The sequence below is a fragment of the Amblyomma mixtum genome, chromosome 2 (genome assembly GCF_055824585.1).
Source record: "Amblyomma mixtum isolate Tamu chromosome 2, ASM5582458v1, whole genome shotgun sequence".
Classification (NCBI taxonomy): domain Eukaryota; kingdom Metazoa; phylum Arthropoda; class Arachnida; order Ixodida; family Ixodidae; genus Amblyomma; species Amblyomma mixtum.
In genome coordinates this window covers 172,787,055-172,808,497 of record NC_143013.1, presented here as the reverse complement: position 1 = coordinate 172,808,497, position 21,443 = coordinate 172,787,055, and the positions used below count along the sequence as shown (strand labels likewise).

The 21,443-nt window shown below is 48.6% G+C and overlaps 2 protein-coding genes and 5 non-coding genes across 7 annotated transcripts; all 7 read left to right on the top strand.

Moving 5' to 3' along the window:
* The first annotated feature begins 71 nt into the window (after positions 1–71).
* On the top strand, positions 72–6,575 carry LOC149361667 (uncharacterized). The gene is made up of 2 exons (XM_089567464.1): positions 72–951; positions 6,553–6,575. The coding sequence occupies exons 1-2, from the start codon at positions 72–74 to the stop codon at positions 6,573–6,575; spliced, it is 903 nt and encodes a 300-aa protein (XP_089423590.1).
* TRNAV-CAC (transfer RNA valine (anticodon CAC)) lies at positions 4,742–4,813 on the top strand. The gene has a single exon. It is a non-coding gene; the product is annotated as a tRNA-Val (tRNA).
* Positions 6,576–8,616: 2,041 nt separating the features above from the next.
* TRNAA-AGC (transfer RNA alanine (anticodon AGC)) lies at positions 8,617–8,688 on the top strand. Its single transcript has one exon. It is a non-coding gene; the product is annotated as a tRNA-Ala (tRNA).
* A 5,065-nt stretch (positions 8,689–13,753) lies between these two features.
* Positions 13,754–13,825, top strand: TRNAA-CGC (transfer RNA alanine (anticodon CGC)). Its single transcript has one exon. It is a non-coding gene; the product is annotated as a tRNA-Ala (tRNA).
* Positions 13,826–14,096: 271 nt separating this feature from the next.
* On the top strand, positions 14,097–14,168 carry TRNAA-CGC (transfer RNA alanine (anticodon CGC)). The gene has a single exon. It is a non-coding gene; the product is annotated as a tRNA-Ala (tRNA).
* A 4,133-nt stretch (positions 14,169–18,301) lies between these two features.
* LOC149361663 (uncharacterized) lies at positions 18,302–19,400 on the top strand. Its single transcript, XM_089569561.1, has one exon. The coding sequence runs from the start codon at positions 18,338–18,340 to the stop codon at positions 19,343–19,345; it is 1,008 nt and encodes a 335-aa protein (XP_089425687.1). The 5' UTR covers positions 18,302–18,337; the 3' UTR covers positions 19,346–19,400.
* Positions 19,401–19,434: 34 nt separating this feature from the next.
* Positions 19,435–19,506, top strand: TRNAA-CGC (transfer RNA alanine (anticodon CGC)). Its single transcript has one exon. It is a non-coding gene; the product is annotated as a tRNA-Ala (tRNA).
* Positions 19,507–21,443: the final 1,937 nt, after the last annotated feature.

Sequence of the window (21,443 nt, the reverse complement as noted above, 5' to 3'; positions counted from 1 at the left end):
ATATGAGGGACCATGGTGCACAGGGGGTGTAGCTCATTCCACTTCCGGCTTCCGTGGGAGACGGTCGTGTGATGGGAAGCTCTGAGCGCGCTTCGTTATCGGTCATGTCTGGCCGAGGTTTTGGTGAGCGACGCCCACCAGTGGGCTATCGCTTAGTTTTGCCTACGCTGCCTTCGGGAGACGCAATGAAGACAGCGGTTTTCCTTCACTGCAATATTGCCGGGCGGCCTTATCGCATACAGGATTTTCGTGAGCCTTTGGAAACTGCCGGTGTTCTACCTTTCGTGGCTGGCATTGGGCCCTTTCAAATGTCGCATGTGTGGATGTTGAAGCTGAAAACTTCGGAAGCGAAGGAACGACTGCTGACAGAAGGAGCACTTGAAGTGAAAAAACGCTATTGTGCGGTCATAGACCCCAACAAACGTGAGTTGGCCTTCAGGGTGCACTGGGTGCCCTTCTACGTGTCGAATGATTCTGTGCAGAAGGCTTTTGAAGAATTTGGAGAGGTGACAGACGTCAACCGCGAGCAGTGGAACAGTCCCGGTTTCGAAGACGTCGAATCGACCACCCGTCTGGTGCGTATGGTTCTGAAGGAGGGGCTCTCTATCGATGATTTGCCCCACATGCTCAAGTTCTACGGAGGACAAGTGTTGGTGGTGGTGCCTGGACGGCCACCAATATGCCTACGGTGCAAAAGGACGGGACATATTCGACGCGACTGCCGCACGCCAAGATGCAGTTTGTGTCACGCCTTCGGACACGAACGGGAAGGGTGCGTTCGCACGTATGCGCGTGTGGCCACGGGTACTGCTCCGCCGCAAGACGACGGCAGCGAGCTGCTCATGGACCAGGAGGAACTGGAGAACGCCGGAGCCCCGCCCCCTTCAGGACTCAGCGACGGCCCTGCTTCCCAGCAGCCGGACCTGCCCGCTGGCGACGAGAAGTCACAAGGTGACCCCGCTGCAGAAACGACTGGCAAGAAGGCGGATGCTGCTGCGGCGCCAGAAGAGCCAACGAGGGAGAGCACTTCAGGCGACCACGACTCCGAGGCGCCGATGGATGCGACAGTCGCTTCCATTAAGCGACCTCGTGACTACGAAAAGGCACCGGCTACGGAACGAGAACTGCGTCGGCTAGAAAGGCATTGGAGAGGGGAGGGAGCCAAGAAAGGCAAGTTAGCCTTGTCGCGGTCCTCGTCGCTAACTCGCGACGAGAGGCCGAAGCAGTGAGCCTTAGTCACTGTTGTTTGTTTGCTGTGTGCACGCTATGGCTTATTTGAAGAAACCGCTAAAAGTTGGCACTCTGAACGTACGAGGGCTTGCCTCGAAGCGTAAGCAAGTGCAGTTGAACCGACTGTTCGGGGAGTTAGATCTAGATATCGCGGCTATTCAAGAAACAAAAGTTGAGGATGAGCAGCAAACAGATAACATGGTGCTTGGTTTTCGTTCGCATTTCAATGTTTGTGTAAGCCATGCGGCTGGTTTGTCGGCGGGATGCTGTCTTTTCCTGAGGAAAAACATAGGCATAGTAGAAGAACAAATAATAACTTGTGCAAGGGGGCGGTTTATCGTGTGTGACTTCACATATGAAACATTCGCGGTGAGGGTTGTTGTCCTGTATGCTCCCACGATACAAAAGGAACGGCGCGGTTTTTTTGAACAGTTAGCCTCGTTCCTTGATTGCAGTCGAGTGCTCATACTATTGGGAGACTTCAATTGCGTTTTGGACCCTAAAGATCGTTCAAATGTAAAGGATGTAAAAGACCCGAGTGTTGATTTCTTGAAGAGTGTCCTCAACGAGTGCAGCTTGGAGGATGTAATAGGTCTGGCGAAGAGTCAGAATCACGTGCATTTTACGCATTTTCAAGGTAGTAGCCACGCACGACTGGACAGAATATATGTGTCGCCGGAGTTTTCACCTTCCTGTGAGCAGTATGAAGTGAAGCAAGTGTCATTTAGTGACCACTGCCTAGTTACGGTAACTTTGGGAGGAAGGAAGCAGCGTAAAGCAAAAATGAACTGGGATATGTGGAAACTAAACTCAAGGCTTATAGAAGACGACATATTTTTAAGAAAAGTTAAGGAAAGCATGGATATGTTTAATAATAGTAAAAGAGGACGTATTGAATCTTGGGAATGCTTTAAGCAGGAGTTGAAAATGCATGCCATTGAGCGTTCAACCATAAGAAAATATGAGGAAAAAAAAGAAGAAAAGCATTTGCGTGAGCTTTTGGCGACTTTAGGGCACGAAGAGGAAAAAACGCCGGGCATGTTCATGCATGATATAAAAGGCGTCAAAGTTAGGCTAGAAGCTTTAGATGCTCAGAAGTACAGAGGAGCAGCGATAAGAGCACGCACGGAAAAATGGCTTACTGGTGAAATGCCTACAAAACGCGCGCTCACAGATGAAAAGCGATACGCGCGGTCAAACGAGATATCAGTTATCGAATACAAAGGACGAACCCTCAGTGAACAAAGTGAAATTTCGAGTGCATTCGTGGAACAGTACCGTGAGCTGTTTTCATGCAAAGCACCAAGTGAAGAAGGGTTTCGGGAAAACTTTTTGCCACTTATGCCAATATTAGGAAATGAGATAACTGAAGAACTAGAGAGCGAAATAAGTATTAAGGAAATAGAGACAGCAATTGAGGAATTGAATGCCGGAAAGTCGCCGCGACCTGACGGTTTGACTGCTGCCTTTTATAAGAGCTTTAAATATGACATTGCTGCTATGCTACATAAGCTTTTCAAAGAGTGTTTTGAGGTCGGTAGGCTGCCACCTTCGTTTAGCAATGCTCATACGGTCTTAATTCCTAAGACAGATGACCCTGCCAAGCTGGTAAAAGTAACAAGCTATAGACCGATCACGTTAACAAACGTTGATTATAAAATCCTGATGAAAGTGTTAGCTAAGCGATTGCAATACGTCATAAAGGATATTGTAGGGCCTCACCAAACGTGTGGCATAAAAACAAGAAGCATATTTAAAAATATTCATGTAGCACGCAGCGTGCTCGAGTGCTGCGATGCTTTAAATAAGAAAGTGGCTATGGTTCAAATTGACTTTGAAAAAGCATTTGATCGGGTGTCTCATGAAATACTCTATTGTTTGTTGGAACATATTGGTATTGGTTCGGTTGTTCTCAATGGGGTAAAAATGGCTTATGCATGTTGCTCGACACGACTTATGGTAAACAGAATATTATCTGAAAGAATTGATGTGAGGGCTTCTGTTCGACAAGGATGTCCACTGTCCCCTCTACTTTTTGCAATTTATTTGGAGCCTTTTTGTAGGATGATAACTGCGAGCGAGCACATCCGAGGTTTTAGGTTGGGAGCGTGTGAGGTGCGAATACTGGCATATGCAGATGATGTTGCCCTCTTTTGTGAAGATCGCAAAAGTATTGTAGAAGCGTTACAAGTAACCGAAAGGTTTTGCAGGCAAACTGGTAGTGCTGTTAATCTAGATAAATGCCTCGGAGTCTGGCATGGACAATGGGACTTAGAACCAGAATCGTTCTGCGGGGTTCGATGGGCTACAACTCCCGGGGTTTATTTGGGAGTCCCGCTGGACAGATATGGGGAAAATACCAATTACTGGAATGAAAAAGCGCAAGAAATGCGGGACCGGACCAAAGTATGGATGGGCCGTAATCTTTCTATTTTCGCGCGTGCAACTGTATGTAACACCTTTCTTGTGGCAAAGATCATGTATTTACTTCAAGTATTATATTGTGCACGAACCAATATCCAAAGGTTTCATCGGGTTTTTGCGGTTTTCATTTGGGCGTCTAATTGGGAACGCATTCGCAGAGATAATCTCTTCCGGAGAGTAAAGGTCGGGGGACTGTCTCTGATGCATCTCTATGTGCGGCAGGTTGTTTTAAGGTTTTGTTTCCTGCGTGACCAAAATGACGCCTTTCTGCGAACATTCATACAAATCATGTTATCCAGTGCACTTCCAGAATTCATTGTCTCTTCTTGCAGTGCTCGGCGGTACACAGTGTCTCGCTTCCTGCGAGAGGTTGTCTGGTCGTTCAGGTTTTTGAAAGTGCGGTTCTCTCTAGAGTATTTAGCGAATGTAACGCCGAAGCGATTATACAAGGATCTCATTGAACAGTTGTTTCCAGCGCCACTGTACAGAACCTTATACTGTGAAGGCCCTGGGAAAGACGTTCTCAGGCGAGTTAAAAAGATGACTGTTGCACCTGGCGTCAAAACTTTCTTTTTCAAACTGCACACCGGAACCCTTCCAGTAAAAACATGGCTAGAGGAAAAGGGCCTTTTTGTTCCTTGGGGCTCGAACTGTCTCCTGTGTAGAAAACCGGAGACGGTAGAACATGTGTTCCTGGATTGCTGGGATGCAGTGTTCTACTGGGATGTTTTGCAAAGAACCCTAAAAAAGGACTTGCCATTGACACCGCGCGGAATTCGGTACTTGACTACTGAAAGTGATGTTGCACAGTACGACCAGATTATGTTATTGGGCCTTCACAGCATTTGGAGGAGTAGAATGGCTGTTCGACACTGTGACTTGGATGCACGATCGGTATGTGATTATTTTGTGGAACATGTGTATAAATTAAGAGAAGTCTTGAAGCAACAAGATTACGCTGATGATGTATTGAGTCTGATGGACCAACTTGTGTTAATGAAAGTCCATTAGACACGGTTGTCTGCCAAGGGGCATGACAACTACGATATTTTAGTTATGTATTCATTCATGCAATAAAGAAAAAAAAGGGGGTGTAGCTCAGTGGTAGAGCGCTCGCTTCACATGTGAGAGGCCCCGGGTTCAAACCCCGGCACCTCCACGGCTGTAAAGCTTTTCTTAGTTTTTTTTTACTCTGATTCACACATATACCGGACGGATCCACGCCGATTAGTGCTGAAAGGCTTGCTCTTGTGTCTAGGTAGCATACGACGGCAGGGAACAGAAGTTGTGCCGCTGTTGAAGCAATCGGGGAATCTCCGATAGTGACAGAGTTGTGGTGTCATGCGAAGAAGCCTTGTTTGTCGTGGGTTTGCAGGACGTACCCACAAAAAGTATGATTGGAGGAAATATGAGCGACCATGGTGTACAGGGGGTGTAGCTCAGTGGTGTGAAGCGGAATATCGGGTGATTTGTGTGTATGTGCCTAATACAGTGGAGGAAAGACATAATTTCTTTGCCTATATCCGACAGTACGTGATGCCTGAAAAACGCCTCATTATTTTGGGTGACTTTAACTGCGTGCTTAGGTCTGCAGACAAAACCAGTTGCACAGCTTTCCGAGACAAGAGTACAGATTTATTAGCAGAGGTCATTGCCGAAGCGGAATTAACAGATGTAGCTGAATGCCTGCAGAGCGCACGCGCTGTAAAGTACACTCATTTCCAGGGTGCTAGCCACGCACGCCTGGATCGGATCTACGTCTCTCTGGATGTGATTCCGAGGTGTACCGATGTGTTTTACTGATCACTGCCTGGTTAAATGCGCTATAGGAACAAAGAAACAAATGAAACACTTTGTATGGGACATGTGGAAAATGAATTCTAAGCTACTTGGCGACGAACAATTCGTAGCAAAAGCATTAGAAGAAATTAACAGACTAAAACCAAACAGTAGCCTGAATCTCGGTCAGCAGTGGGAACTATGCAAGCAGCAGATTAAAGTCACAGCAATTGACAGGGCCAGTGCGATTCGCTTCCACGAAAAAATGAAGGAAACCGAGCTGCGAACAACATTGCAGAAACTGATAGCAGAGGAGTGCAAAACGCCCGGTATTTTCATAGATGACGTCAGGAATCTAAAGCAGAAACTGCAGTTGATCGAAGAAGAACGTTATCGGGGTGCGCTGGTGCGTGCGAGAACAAATTCACTGAAAGCAGGCGAGGTGCCTACGAAGCGGGCTTTAGAATTTGAAAAGACAAACGCCCGACGAAACCACATAGCAGAGATAGAGCGGAATGGCGTCGTTGTGAATGACAACGAGGGCATTGGGCGAGAGTTCTCTGAGCATTATCGGGCGCTATTTGGGTTCCATCCTGCCGACCTGGACGGGTTTAAAAAGACGTTTCTTGCCCACATGCTGAGATTGGACAATCAGATAAGAGAATTTTTGGAGCGACCAATAACTGAAGGTGAAGTGTGCCTTGCCATTGAAAACTTAAACAACGGAAAGTCGCCTGGGCCCGATGGCTTGTCCGCCTCCTTTTTAAGTTTTTCAAAGAAAAGCTGTCTGCAGTGCTCACGGAAGTGTTCAATGAGGCGTACCGAATGAAAGCTCTACCACAGTCCTATAGTTCATCACACACTGTTCTTATCCCTAAGACTGATGATGAGGAAAAACTTAGACTTGTGACTTATTACAGACCAATCTCTTTAACTAACGTAGACTACAAAATTTTAATGAAAGTTTTAGCGAGCAGACTCCAAACAGTGATTAAAGACCTAGTAGGCTGCCACCAGACATGTGGAATCAGGGGCAGGTCTATAGTCACTAACATACATAAGATACGGTGCGTGCTTGAGTGCTGTGACATCATGAAAGCTTGTGTCGCTGTGCTGCAGCTCGACCTAGAGAAGGCCTTTGACTGCGTCCCACATGTTATTTTGTTCGCTATTCTTGATCATATTAATGTCGGCTCGATTATCAAAGAGGGAGTGGTCATGGCGTACAGAAATTGCACCACGCAGCTAATCATAAACAAGTCATTGGGGGCCCCCATTGCGGTGAAGCGTTCGGTGCGCCAGGGCTGCCCCCTCAGCCCACTTTTATTTTGTCTGTACATTGAAACGCTATGCTTGGTTATCATTCAGAATGATTCAATTCGGGGGTTTCATCTGCAAGCGTCTGAAGTAAAGCTCTTAGCATATGCCGACGATGTCGCCGTATGCTGCATCGACCAAGGAAGTATTATAGCAACGGTTGAAGTAGTGAAGTGTTTCCGGGATCTCACGGGCAGTTTAATTAACTGGGGTAAATGCCTGGGATTCTGGCATGGAGAATGGCCGACGACCCCAGACACATTCGCTGGGGTGACGTGGGTGAACACCCCAGCGAAGTATCTGGGTGTCCCATTGGAATTCTACAAAAACAATGACGACCTCTGGCTAAGCCAGCTGCAGGAAACGCGAGAAAAAGCAGACAGGTGGAAGGGGGTTCCTCTATCGTTCTTTGCCAGGGCCACGGTGTGTAACCTTTTTTTTCTAAGTAAGCTATGGTATCTGATGCAGGTACTGCACTGCTCGCGGCTGAATGTGTAAAGGCTGCACAGAGTGTTCGCAACCTTTATATGGGCATCGCAATGGGAAAGGTGTAGCCGAACGAATTTGTTCAGAAGGGTGAAGGATGGTGGTTTCAGTCTGTCGCATCTCTTTGTGCGACAACTGGTAAATAGGTTTATGTTTTTTCGTGACACAAGCGATCCTTTTTTGCGCACAGTGTGCCAAATTAGATTAAGATGTGCGCTGCCTAGTTTTATTGTTGGCACAAATGGGATGCCCGGACCCATTTCAGGATTTTTCAAAGAGGTGGTGACTAGTATACGGTTTTTGTCGACGCGTTTTTCAAATGGTTATCTTTTTTCAGTGAAAAGAACAACACTGTACAAAGATGTATGTGACAACATTTTTCCAGAACCATTGTACAGAGCCTTGCATAGTGGACAGCCCGGTCAGAATGTTTTTAAAAGGGTAAAGAGAATGCAGGTGACACCCGGCATGAAATCCTTTTTGTTCAAGCTACATACGGAAACACTGCCAGTAAAGAAATTTCTAGAGCAACGGGGTTTTTTCTTACCGTGGGGAGCTGACTGTCTGATATGCAAACAGCCCGAAACTATAGACCATGTTTTTCTGCATTGCTGGGAAGGTGTGTACTTTTGGGATGTTCTACAGAGAACGGTCAAAAAGGATTTCCCATTGGACCCTCACGGCATTAGATACCTAGCAGTAAATAATGAAGACGGGATTCCATTTGACCTCATAATGCTGGCTGGCCTCCACTCTGTATGGCGTTCTCGCATGGCCGGTTTCCATTGCGATCTGGATGCGAGGCCCGCACGGATGTATTTTCGCGAGAGTATATCCAGATTTGTTGAAGTTCAGAAATCGCTTCAGTGTGTACCACAGTGGTTGCCGAGAGTAGAAGCCTTGACAGCGCTGAAGGAATTTTAATGCGACAATGTCAGTGCAAAGCTGACTGCTACTGCTTTTTTTTGTTTCTTTCTGTTTTTGTTTTAGTGTATCGTCCTGTATTACTGCTCACTGTCGGAGACCGGCAATAAAAAAAAAAAAGTAGCTCAGTGGTAGAGCGCTCGCTTCGCATGTGAGAGGCCCCGGGTTCAAACCCCGGCACTTCCACGGCTGTAAAGCTTTTCTTAGTTTTTTTTACTCTTTGATTCACACATATACCGGACGGATCCACGCCGATTAGTGCTGAAAGGCTCGCTCTTGTGTCTAGGTAGCATACGACGGCAGGGAACAGAAGTTGCGCCGCTGTTGAAGCAATCGGGGAATCTCCGATAGTGACAGAGTTGTGAAGTCATGCGAACAAGCCTTGTTTGTCGTGGGTTTGCAGGACGTACCCACAAAAAGTATGATTGGAGGAAATATGAGCGACCATGGCGTACAGGGGGTGTAGCTCAGTGGTAGAGCGCTCGCTTAGCATGTGAGAGGCCCCGGGTTCAAACCCCGGCACCTCCACGGCTGTAAAGCTTTTCTTAGTTTTTTTTTACTCTTTGATTCACACATATACCGGACGGATCCACGCCGATTAGTGCTGAAAGGCTCGCTCTTGTGTCTAGGTAGCATACGACGGCAGGGAACAGAAGTTGCGCCGCTGTTGAAGCAATCGGGGAATCTCCGATAGTGACAGAGTTGTGAAGTCATGCGAAGAAGCCTTGTTTGTCGTGGGTTTGCAGGACGTACCCACAAAAAGTATGATTGGAGGAAATATGAGCGACCATGGTGTACAGGGGGTGTAGCTCAGATTCTACTTCCGGCCACCGAGCGTGACGGACGTGTGTATCATGGGCTCCCAAGGAGCGGATTTAGCGGCCCAGCCGGGCCGCGGTATCAGGAGTACGATCAAACTGAACGAGGACTACCAGCTGATTTTGCCGCATTTGCCAACAGGTTCGAGCGTTTTGCATACTGTTTTTTTGCATGGCGACGTCCAAGCCAGGCCATACCGTGTTGAAAACTTTCGTGACGCTCTTGAGCGTCTGTCATTGCTGCCGGAAGTGGTTGCCCTCGGGGCATATCAGATGAATCATGTTTGGGCCGTGACATTCTGCAATAAAGAAGGAAAAAACAAAATGCTACAGGCGGAGGCGTTGAACGTCAAGGACCACCGCTGTGTGGTCATTGACCCATGCAACCAGGGCGTCAGGCTGAAGCTGTTCTGGCTGATACACGGCGTGAAAGATGACGACGTGAAGGCAGCTCTGGCGGCTTTTGGAAAAGTGACCGACATAACTCGGGACAAGTGGAGAGTCAAAGGCTGCGTAGACTAGTCGTCTACTACGCGCTCAGTGACATTGAAGCTGAAGGTGGGCGTTACCATCGAGGACTTACCGCACCAGCTGCGTGTTGGAGAGGACGTCGCACTCGTCCACGTTCCTGGCAGAGCTCCGCTCTGCCTCCGGTGCCGCGGCACCGAACACATACGTCGGGAGTGCCGTGTGCCACGTTGCGGGCTCTGTCGTCGCTTCGGCCACGACGACGCCCAGTGCGTGCGAACATATGCTACCGTAGCTGGTCCTGGTCGTAGGGATACTACTGAGGAGTATATTATGGACGAAGTCGACGCAGTAGAGGCGACCAGTGAGATTCGGGAAGACGCAGTACCGAAAAGCATAGCCTCAGAAAAAGCAACGCTTCCCACGGAACATGAGGCTGCCAACTCAGAAGAACCGCCTGTGCCTGACACCAGAACTGAGGCGGACGCGGGAAAAGCAGATGATGCTGCGGTAGGTGCAGCTGAGATGGTTTTGGAATCGACCGACGAGAAGGACGTTGACACGGAGATGCCCGCGGCGTCAACTTTGCCAGCGAAGAGGACGCACGACGAAGCTGATGACAAGGCGACGAGCTACGACGGGACGGACCATGAGGAACCTCTTCCCAAAGCGCCTCCTGTTCGACGTGCGGCCTACAAGCCCAAGCCGAACATCCCTCCTGATCGTAGGACTCCGTCGGGTGTCCCTCCGCCTTAGCGGAGGTGCCTTGCAGGGTCTTCGTGTTGGTAACCCGGTCTTCGATCGGGTTCAGTGCTGACACCGCCGTACTTTGCAAACTGGAAGGATTTTTGATGAGGTGAGCTGCAAACCGATGTCACTTCGAGAGCGGCGAATCCGAACCATTTAGATGGCGTCTCAAATAACATCTTGCTTGCGTATTGCCACACTGAACGTGAGAGGTCTTTCTGCGCGAAGGAGGCAAAATCAGCTTAAGCGTCTCTTGTTCGAAAACGAAATCGATCTGTTAGCTGTTCAAGAGACAAAAATTGAAAGCGAAGAGATGACAGATGCGATGGCAGAAATTTACCGTGCACAGTTCAGTGTTTGCGTGTGCCATGCAGAAGGAAAGTCGGGAGGGTGTGTGATTTTAACTCGAAACGGCAAAGTCGCCGTGGAAACTGTATTTTCCTGTGAAAGTGGCCGGATTGTAGCATGCGATTTTTACTTTTCTGGTGTAGAGTGGACAGCTGTGTGTGTATATGCACCTAATAGAATCCCCGAACGAGATGCCTTTTTTCGCCGTGTTCAACCTTTCCTGCTGACAGAAAAGCGTGTACTATTGCTTGGAGATTTTAACTGCGTGTGTAGACCTGAAGATAGAACAAGCAACAAAACCCTGCAGGACACGAGTGCCGAGCTGCTGTCTGAGATGATTAATGAAGCAGAATTGGAAGACATTGGCATTATAATGCAAGGTTCAGGACAAGCACAGTACACGCATTTCCAAGGCGTTAGTCACGCAAGGCTGGACAGAATTTATGTTCCTTCTGAGGTTGTGCCCTTGTGTTCCCAGTACCAGACTGTGCACGTCAGCTTCAGTGATCATTCTTTAGTCGTGATCACACTTGGGGAGAGGAAAAGGACTGTCAAGTTTAGTTGGGAATTATGGAAATTTAATGACTCATTGTTGGAGGATGAGGAGTTTAGCAAGAAATTAAAAGACTCAGTCAAAAGCTTGTTAGAAAAAGAGGCAGACTTTATACAAACATGGGAACAATTTAAATGCGACGTGAAAGTGGCCGCTATAGAAAGAGCATGTGTTTTAAAGCGTAAAGAAAAACAGCAAGAAAAGGAACTTCGTACCGAGCTTGGTTTCATGCTCAGCATGGAAGGCGTCAAGCCGGGGTTGTACAGAAAAGAAATAAGAGACCAAAACTAAGCTTGAACTAATAGATGAAACGAAATATCGAGGTGCTGTGATGAGGGCGCGCAGCGAAAGATTTTGGCTTGGGGAGACGCCCACAAAAAGGGCGCTCAGCGACGAAAAACAGTATGCAGTTTCGAAAGAGATAAAGGAAATTTGTTATCGCAATGACGTAACTTCCGAATCTGAGGTGATTGAAAGGGCGTTTGTGGAATATTACCAAAACTTGTTCAGCCTTAAAACGCCTGATGTTGAACATTACAAAACTGCATTCCTGTCGCTAATGCCAAGAGTCGAGGAGGACCTGGCGCAGGCACTTTACAAGGCTTTGAAAACAGAAATGGCAATAGCATTGCAGCGCGTAATAAGCGAGTGTTACGAAAGAAAGTTAACTCCGCCGTCTTTTCGAACTTCCCACGTGATGTTGATCCCAAAATCGGACGGCCCGAGTAGGTTGCAGTCAGTTGAGTGTTACCGCCCAATAAGCTTAACTAACGTAGACTACAAAATTTATATGAAAGTGCTAGCCGGACGACTCCAAACAATAATTAAAACCCTTGTTGGCCCACATCAGACCTGCGGCATAAAAGACAGATCCATTTTTACTAACATACACGTAGCTAGGAGTGTCCTTGATAGCTTTGATGCAACGGAGGGTCGTGTCGCCATGATGCAACTGGACCTGCATAAGGCGTTTGATAAAGTTGTGCATGAAATTTTTGTTCGCGCTGTTGGAATATGTGAATGTAAGATGTATCATCACTGATGGCGTGAAAATGCTTTATGATGGCTGTACATCAAGGTTCATAATTAATAACCGCCTGAGTAATAGTATTCCTGTCTTGTCGTCAGTGAGGCAGGGTTGCCCTCTTTCTCCACTGCTTTTTGCACTTTACCTGGAGCCCTTTTGTTTAAAGCTGTTAACTACGCAAAACATTCGAGGTTACGCCTTTTGACATAATGAAGTGAAGGTATTGGCATATGCAGATGATATAGCAGTGTTCTGCAGAGACCAGGAAAGCGTGCAAGAAGTGGTGAGAGAAGCCGTAAATTTTTGTGATGCAAGTGGCTGTGCGATAAGCTGGCAGAAATGTTTTGGTTTTTGGCATGGAAAGTGGCAGGCCACGCCAGAAGTATTCTGTCGAATGAAGTGGGTAGACACGCCAGGAAATTACCTCGGCGTGCCGCTAACCAACTACAGAGAAAGCAAAGAATATTGGGCCCATGAAACCGAACGAGTCAAAGCTCAGACAAGCAAATGGGCGGTCACAACTTTTCCATGTTTGCAAGAGCTACGGTGTGCAACATGTTTTCAATAGCGAGGATTTTTTACGTTCTGCAAGCGTTAACTTTGCCAAGGACTTCAGTGCAAAGGTTGCACAGAGTGTTTGCAACCTTTATTTGGGCGTCAACATGGGAACGTACCAGCCGATGCAATCTGTTCCACAAGGTGCGAACGGGGGGCTAGGGTTATCAAATTTATTTCTGAGACAGATAGTCACTAGATTCTTTTTCTTGCGTCAAGATAATGATTTTCTGCGAACTGTTATACAAGTGCGATTGTCAGAATCACTGCCTGATTATGTTGTGTCATCCATGTCTGCAGGGCGGAGTGGGTTAAGTGCTTTTTTGCAAGAAGTTGTTGCAGCAGTCCGTATTCTTCGGTCAAAATTTTCCGATGAGTATCTAACCATTGTAACAAGGAAAAAGATGTACAAGGACCTGCTTGATGTGTTTCTGCCAGTGCCTGTTTATCGCAGTGCTTATCTTCTGGGTCCCCAAAGGGATGTGCTAAAAAGAGTCAAAAGAATGCCGGTGAAGCCTTCAGTGCGTTCTTTCTTTTTTCAATTGCATACTGGAACCCTCCCAGTGAAGCCATGGTTGCAAAGCAAAGGCCTTTTTGTACCTTGGTCAGCAGAGTGTCTTATTTGCAAAAAAGTGGAAACTATAGAACATATCTTTCTCGACTGTCATGACGCTGTTTTTCTTTGGGATGTGTTGAAGCGCACACTGAAAAAAGATTTCCCCCTGACTCCTTTTGGAATACGCTTCCTACCAAGTGCAGAGCCAGGTGAAGTGCCTTGCGACCTGCTAATGTTGCTCTGCATGCACAGCCTATGGCGTACGCGAATGGATGTCAGGCATGAACATGTTGTTGTGAATCCGGCTCATCAGTATTTCATTGAGAGCATCATGTAAACTCAGGAAGTTTTCGGACAGCGAGCTCCTCAGCCTGAGTGGCTGCCTGTCCTCGATCGACTAAAATCATTTAACCCATTTTATCATCGTGCACTAGCGAGAAACTGACCAGTGCTTTTATGAATTGTCATGTCATTGTATTTTTGTTTTGTTTGCCAGGCCAAGTCGGTAATAAAGAAAAAAAGGGGGTGTAGCTCAGTGGTAGAGCGCTCGCCTCGCATGTGAGAGGCCCCGGGTTCAAACCCCGGCACCTCCACGGCTGTAAAGCTTTTCTTAGTTTTTTTTTACTCTTTGATTCACACATATACCGGACGGATCCACGCCGATTAGTGCTGAAAGGCTCGCTCTTGTGTCTAGGTAGCATACGACGGCAGGGAACAGAAGTTGCGCCGCTGTTGAAGCAATCGGGGAATCTCCGATAGTGACAGAGTTGTGAAGTCATGCGAAGAAGCCTTGTTTGTCGTGGGTTTGCAGGACGTACCCACAAAAAGTATGATTGGAGGAAATATGAGCGACCATGGTGTACAGGGGGTGTAGCTCAGTGGTAGAGCGCTCGCTTCGCATGTGAGAGGCCCCGGGTTCAAACCCCGGCACCTCCACGGCTGTAAAGCTTTTCTTAGTTTTTTTTGTACTCTTTGATTCACACATATACCGGACGGATCCACGCCGATTAGTGCTGAAAGGCTCGCTCTTGTGTCTAGGTAGCATACGACGGCAGGGAACAGAAGTTGCGCCGCTGTTGAAGCAATCGGGGAATCTCCGATAGGGACAGAGTTGTGATGTCATGCGAAGAAGCCTTGTTTGTCGTGGGTTTGCAGGACGTACCCACAAAAAGTATGATTGGAGGAAATATGAGCGACCATGGTGTACAGGGGGTGTAGCTCAGGATTCTGCTTCCGGCCACGCCAATGAACGGACGCAGGATGCAGGGCTCCGATGGAGCGGCTTCAGCGGCCGTGTCAGGCCGCGGTGACAGGGCTAGTCAACAGGAAAATACTTACCAGGTTGTTTTGCCAGCACTGCCTACAGGTCGGTTCGTTTTGAATACGGTTTTTTTGCACGCCGATATCAGGGCCCGCCCGTACCGGGTGGAAGATTTCCGCGACGCTTTAGCAGAGCAGTCGCTGCTCCCCGATGTTATCGCAATGGGGGCGTATCGGATGAGCCACGTCTGGGCCGTCACTCTCAAGGATGCTGAAGCGGTGACCAAGATTATTAGTGTCGGTGAGCTGGTAGTGAAAAAAGGCCGCTGCTTGGTGATTGACCCGGCCAACCAAGATGTGCGACTGAAACTTCACTGGCTGCTACACAACGTGCCAGACGAGGATGTTCGGGCTGCCTTTGCGCCGTACGGAAAAGTGACGGAAGTTGCCCGCGAGCGCTGGCGCGTGAGTGGTATGTCAGAAAAAGGCTCGACTACTAGACTCGTCACGTTGAAGTTGAGAGCTGGCGTGAAGCTGGACGACCTGCCGCACCAGCTGAATGTTAGCGGTGAGCTGGTGCTCGTTGCTGTACCGGGCAGACCACCGTTGTGCCTACGCTGTCGGAGTACGGGGCACATCCGTAAGGAATGCCGAGTCCCGCATTGCGGAACCTGCCGACGGTTCGGCCATGAAGACGGACAGTGTGCCCGCACTTACGCGAGCATTACCGGCCCCGGTACAGGAGTAGACAAGTCTGAGTTGCTGATGGACGAGGCTGATGCGGAAGATGCAGCCCGTGCAGACGGGCAACCAGCAGCGAGGGAAGGGCCGTCGCTTACGGTTTTGACGAAGCAGAAGGCGACGTCAAGTGAGGTACCGGCGAGTGTAGTACAAGTTCAGAGTGCCTTTCAACTGAGTGGCGATGGCGCGCCGAAGGGCGCGCCAGAAGCCGCGGCCGAAGCTCTGGACAGCGCTGAGCCTGCCAACACCGAAGGCATGGACTTCACTGAGGAGGCTGGCACCCTAACGGCTGGAAAACGCTCCCGCGAGGATAGCGCCGGCGAAAAGACGCATCTTGATGGTGGCAGCGACGAACCGCCGTCGAAGGCCCCGGGAATCCGGCGTCCGATGTTCAAGCCGCGGCCGAACGTCATGGCCGAGACAAGGCAGGCGGGGAAACCGCCTCCGTAGTTCTGCAATGTGCATTTGTGCTGTTTTTTTTCTTGCTTTTTTTTTCCCTTGTTGTCTTTTTTTTTTTGGTGGGGAGTGGTACCCATCAGACTGTGTGCACGGATCTGGATCTGCTGGCGAAGGAATTACCCATGGGTTCCCGACGCCTGCACGCGGATATCTGGAAAGGCGACACCGTACATGCACAGTGAGTTTAAGAAGACTGCTCGGCTGACTATGAGGGGTACTGTGGGACTCAAGTCTCCTTTTCATAGGGCATGGCGATGAAACTAGACACAGCTTTACATGTAGCAACTTTGAATGTGAGAGGCCTTGGTGCACGACGGCGTCAGTGCCAGCTTAACCGCCTGCTTGCTGAAAACGCGCTTGACATAGTTGCAGTCCAAGAGACTAAGATCGAAAGTGAGGAATCCACTGATCGCATGGTGTCCACCTTTCGTGCAGCCTTTAACGTTTGTGTTTGCCATTCCGTTGGCACCTCGGGTGGGTGCGTATTATTTGTCCGAAATAATTTAGGCATCACTGTCGAGTCGGTTTTTTCTTGCCCTAGTGGACGGCTTATTGTTGCTGATTTTTCTTTTTCCAATTTATGTTGGCGCATTATATGTGTGTATGCTCCAAATGTTGAATCTGAGCGTTTTGATCTCTTTACCCGTTTGGAGCCCTACCTTGTTTGCGACCGAGTGTTGTTGCTGTTGGGAGATTTCAATTGTGTGTGTGCCGCTAATGATCGAGTGAAGGGTACGCCTGTGCGTGACAAGAGTGCTCAATTGCTTCAATCTCTGGCTTATGATAATAGCTTAGAGGATATTGGCAGTATATTTACCGAAGGGAATCAACCTCAGTTCACTCATTTTCAGCGTAATAGTCATGCCAGGTTGGATAGAATTTATGCATCCATTGATCTCGTGTCTCTTTGCACGAGTTGCAAAGTTATACCTGTAGCTTTTAGTGATCATTGCCTAGTGATCGCAAGTTTCGGCATAAAGCAAAGAAAAACAAAATTTAACTGGAATCTCTGGAAATTTAATGTAAAGCTTTTAGAGGACGAGGAATTCGTAACTGATATTGCGGATGAAATGCAGAAGCTGCTTGAGGAGCGACCCAGCGTTGTTGCGGTTCAGTGGGAAGATTTCAAGGAGTGGATAAAAAGAAGGGCCATTGAAAAAAGTTGCTTGAAGCGATACGAAGAAAAACAGGAAGAAAAAGCAGCTCGCGAGCAACTGAAATTTTTAATAGGCATGGAAAGCTCCGAGCCTGGGAAGTTTTCTAAGGACCTAAGGGAGGTGAAAAGCCTGCTCGAACGCTTAGACACTGAAAGGTATAAAGCTGCCGTTATACGCGCAAGGACACAGAAACTGTGGGCTGGTGAAACGCCGACGAAGCGAGCTTTGTGTCACGAAAAGCGTTATGCTTGCCAAAACGAAATCAGGCAGATAAGGAACGCAGATGAAGTCACGAATGACGCTTTTACAATCAAGCAGCTATTTGAAGAGAAGTACATTGAGCTTCTTGGACATACGCGTGACATGAATGAGGCCTTCCTGGTTGACTTTTTGCCTCTCCTGCCGAGACTTCAGGACGAAGTGAAGGAGCGTCTTGAGCAGCCCATAACTGCAAAAGAAATAGAGACTGCAATCGAAGACCTGCAAGCGGGAAAAGCTCCAGGACCTGATGGAATAGGGGCCGAATTTTACAAAGCATTTAAGCCCACAGTCGCTCAGTTACTGCTACGAGTTCTAGATGAAGCTTACGAAAGAAAACAAGTGCCACTCTCATTCACCACGTCGTACATAGTGCTGATTCCGAAATCAGATGTCCCAGAAAAGAAGTTGTTGGTGGGAAATTATCGCCCGATAAGCCTCACCAACCTGGACTATAAATTGTACATGAAGGTTTTAGCAAAGAGATTGCAGAGCATAATTACGAAATTGGTTGGGCCGCACCAGACTTGCGGAATCAAAGGTAGGAGTATCGCCACAAATGTGCACGTCGCACGGACCGTGCTGGAATGTTGCGATGTGCTCGGCGACCGCATCGCTATGATGCAGCTAGATCTGGCGAAAGCCTTCGATCGCGTCTCCCATGATGTCATTTTCAGCATTTTGGAGCACGCTAATGTAGGCCGTATTATTGCAGAAGGTGTTAAGATGGCATATGCAAACTGCACCACGCGCATTATTGTTAATGGTGACCTCACAGACAGGATAGCAGTTCATTCGTCAGTAAGTCAGGGATGCCCGCTATCGCCTCTGCTGTTTGCGGCCTACTTGGAGCCACTGTGCTTAGCTATCATCAAAAGTGAGAGCATCACGGGCTTTCGATTGCAGTCGACTCACGTCAAAATCCTTGCTTATGCGGACGATATTGCGGTATTCTGTTCAGACAGAGGCAGCATTACTGAGGTGATCAGCACGGTGGATAAATTCTGCAAACAAATGGGGTGTCTCATAAACTGGGACAAAAGCTCTGGCTTTTGGCATGGCGACTGGGAAGCGATGCCTGAACACTTTTCTAGGATGCGATGGTCGTCTTTGCGGACGCAATATCTCGGCGTCCCCCTAGTGCATTATCGCGATGCAAGTGAACACTGGAATGAAGATACGTCAAGGGCGAGGGAGAAAGCAGATGCCTGGAAAGGGAGGCAGTTATCAATGTTTGCGCGAGCCTCCGTCTGCAATCTTTTCCTTGTATCCAAAATATGGTATTTGATGAATGTGCTGTGCGCATCTCGGGCCAGTATTCAAAAGATGCACCGAGTGTTTGCTGTTTTTATTTGGTCGTCAAACTGGGAGAGAACCAGCCGTACCAATTTGTTTCTTTCAGTGAAAAAAGGAGGCCTCGGCCTTGTGCATTTATTTCTGCGTCAAGTTGTTTCGCGTTTTTTCTTTCTCCGAAATCAAAGGGATAATTTTCTTATGACTGTTATCCAAGTGCGGTTGCAGAGACTTCTTCCTGAATTTGTCGTCTCATCTTGTGCGAATATGTGTGGCACTGTCAATGGGTACATGCTAGAAGTTGTACTCTCTTTTATGCTGCTCCATGTGCGATTTTCCCTTGAGTACTTATCTAAAGTATCAAAGCAAAAGCTGTATAAGGATCTGGTGGACACCATGTTACCGACCCCAATCTACCGGTTACCTTATCGTGGAGGCCCAGGGCACGATGTATTAAAGCGAGTTAAAAATATGCCTGTGAACCCATCTACGAAATCTTTTTTCTTTAAATTGCACTCGAATACACTTCCTGTTAAAACGTGGCTGCACGAAAAGGGGATTTTTGTCCCATGGACCACAAACTGTCTCTTATGCAAAAAACCTGAGACAGTAGAACATGTATTTCTGGACTGTTGGGACCCCATTTTCTATTGGGATGTGCTACAACGAACAGTCAAAAAAGATTTTCCCCTGGACCCCTACGGCATCAGATTCCTGCCAATTCAGAATGAAGCAGGAGTACCGTATGATTTAATCATGCTTCTGGGCCTCCACAGCCTTTGGAGGACACGGATGCAAGTGCGACACGCGGATGTTAACGTTCGCTCGGTGCGCGAAAACTTTATTGAAAGTGTTGCGAGCTTGAGAGAAATGTACCGAGCACAAGCTGACCCACCTGAATGGATTACTGTATTTGATGAACTGGTCGCATTGAGAAGATTTTAAGCCCTGATACGTCAGCCGAATTAGGCTGATGTTTTTATCATTTGTACATTTTTGTTTTCATGTCACAGACGGCAATAAAGAAAAAAAAAGGGGGTGTAGCTCAGTGGTAGAGCGCTCGCTTCGCATGTGAGAGGCCCCGGGTTCAAACTCCGGCACCTCCACGGCTGTAAAGCTTTTCTTAGTTTTTTTTTACTCTTTGATTCACACATATACCGGACGGATCCACGCCGATTAGTGCTGAAAGGCTCGCTCGTGTGTCTAGGTAGCATACGACGGCAGGGAACAGAAGTTGCGCCGCTGTTGAAGCAATCGGGGAATCTCCGATAGTGACAGAGTTGTGAAGTCATGCGAAGAAGCCTTGTTTGTCGTGGGTTTGCAGGACGTACCCACAAAAAGTATGATTGGAGGAAATATGAGCGACCATGGTGTCCAGGGGGTGTAGCTCGTCGACTTCCGGCCACCGAGCGTGACGGACGTGTTTATCATGGGCTCCCAAGGAGCGGATTTAGCGGCCCAGCCGGGCAGCGGTATCAGGAGTACGATCAAACCGAACGAGGACTACCAGCTGATTTTGCCGCATTTGCCAACAGGTTCGAGCGTTTTGCATACTGTTTTTTTGCATGGCGACGTCCAAGCCAGGCCATACCGTGTTGAAAACTTTCGTGACGCTCTTGAGCGTCTGTCATTGCTGCCGGAAGTGGTTGCCCTCGGGGCATATCAGATGAATCATGTTTGGGCCGTGACATTCTGCAATGAAGCAGGAAAAAACAAAATGCTACAGGCGGAGGCGTTGAACGTCAAGGACCACCGCTGTGTGGTCATTGACCCATGCAACCAGGGCGTCAGGCTGAAGCTGTTCTGGCTGCTACACGGCGTGAAAGATGACGACGTGAAGGCAGCTCTGGCGGCTTTTGGAAAAGTGACCGACATAACTCGGGACAAGTGGAGAGTCAAAGGCTGCGTAGACAAGTCGTCTACTACGCGCTCAGTGACATTGAAGCTGAAGGTGGGCGTTACTATCGAGGACTTACCGCACCAGCTGCGTGTTGGAGAGGACGTCGCACTCGTCCACGTTCCTGGCAGAGCTCCGCTCTGCCTCCGGTGCCGCGGCACCGGACACATACGTCGGGAGTGCCGTGTGCCACGTTGCGGGCTCTGTCGTCGCTTCGGCCACGACGACGCCCAGTGCGTGCGAACATATGCTACCGTAGCTGGTCCTGGTCGTAGGGATGCTACTGAGGAGCATATTATGGACGAAGTCGACGCGGTAGAGGCGACCCGTGAGAGTCGGGAAGACGCAGTACCGAAAAGCATAGCCTCAGAAAAAGCAACGCTTCCCACGGAACATGAGGCTGCCAACTCAGAAGAACCACCTGTGCCTGACACAAGAACTGAGGCGGACGCTGGAAAAGCAGATGATGCTGCGGTAGGTGCAGCTGAGACGGTTTTGGAATCGACCGACGAGAAGGACGTTGACACGGAGATGCCCGCGGCGTCAACTTTGCCAGCGAAGAGGACGCACGACGAAGCTGATGACAAGGCGACGAGCTACGACGGGACGGACCATGAGGAACCTCTTCCCAAAGCGCCTCCTGTTCGACGTGCGGCCTACAAGCCCAAGCCGAACATCCCTCCTGATCGTAGGACTTCGTCGGGTGTCCCTCCGCCTTAGCGGAGGTGCCTTGCAGGGTCTTCGTGTTGGTAACCCGGTCTTCGATCGGGTTCAGTGCTGACACCGCCGTACTTTGCAAGCTGGAAGGATTTTTGATGAGGTGAGCTGCAAACCGATGTCACTTCGAGAGCGGCGAATCCCAACCATTTAGATGGCGTCTCAACTAACATCTAGCTTGCGTATTGCCACACTGAACGTGAGAGGTCTTTCTGCGCGAAGAAGGCAAAATCAGCTTAAACGTCTCTTGTTCGAAAACGAAATCGATCTGTTGGCTGTTCAAGAGACAAAAATTGAAAGCGAAGAGTCGACAGATGCGATGGCAGAAATTTACCGTGCACAGTTCAGTGTTTGCGTGTGCCATGCAGAAGGAAAGTCGGGGGGGGTGTCTGATTTTAACTCGAAACGGCAAAGTCGCCGTGGAAACTG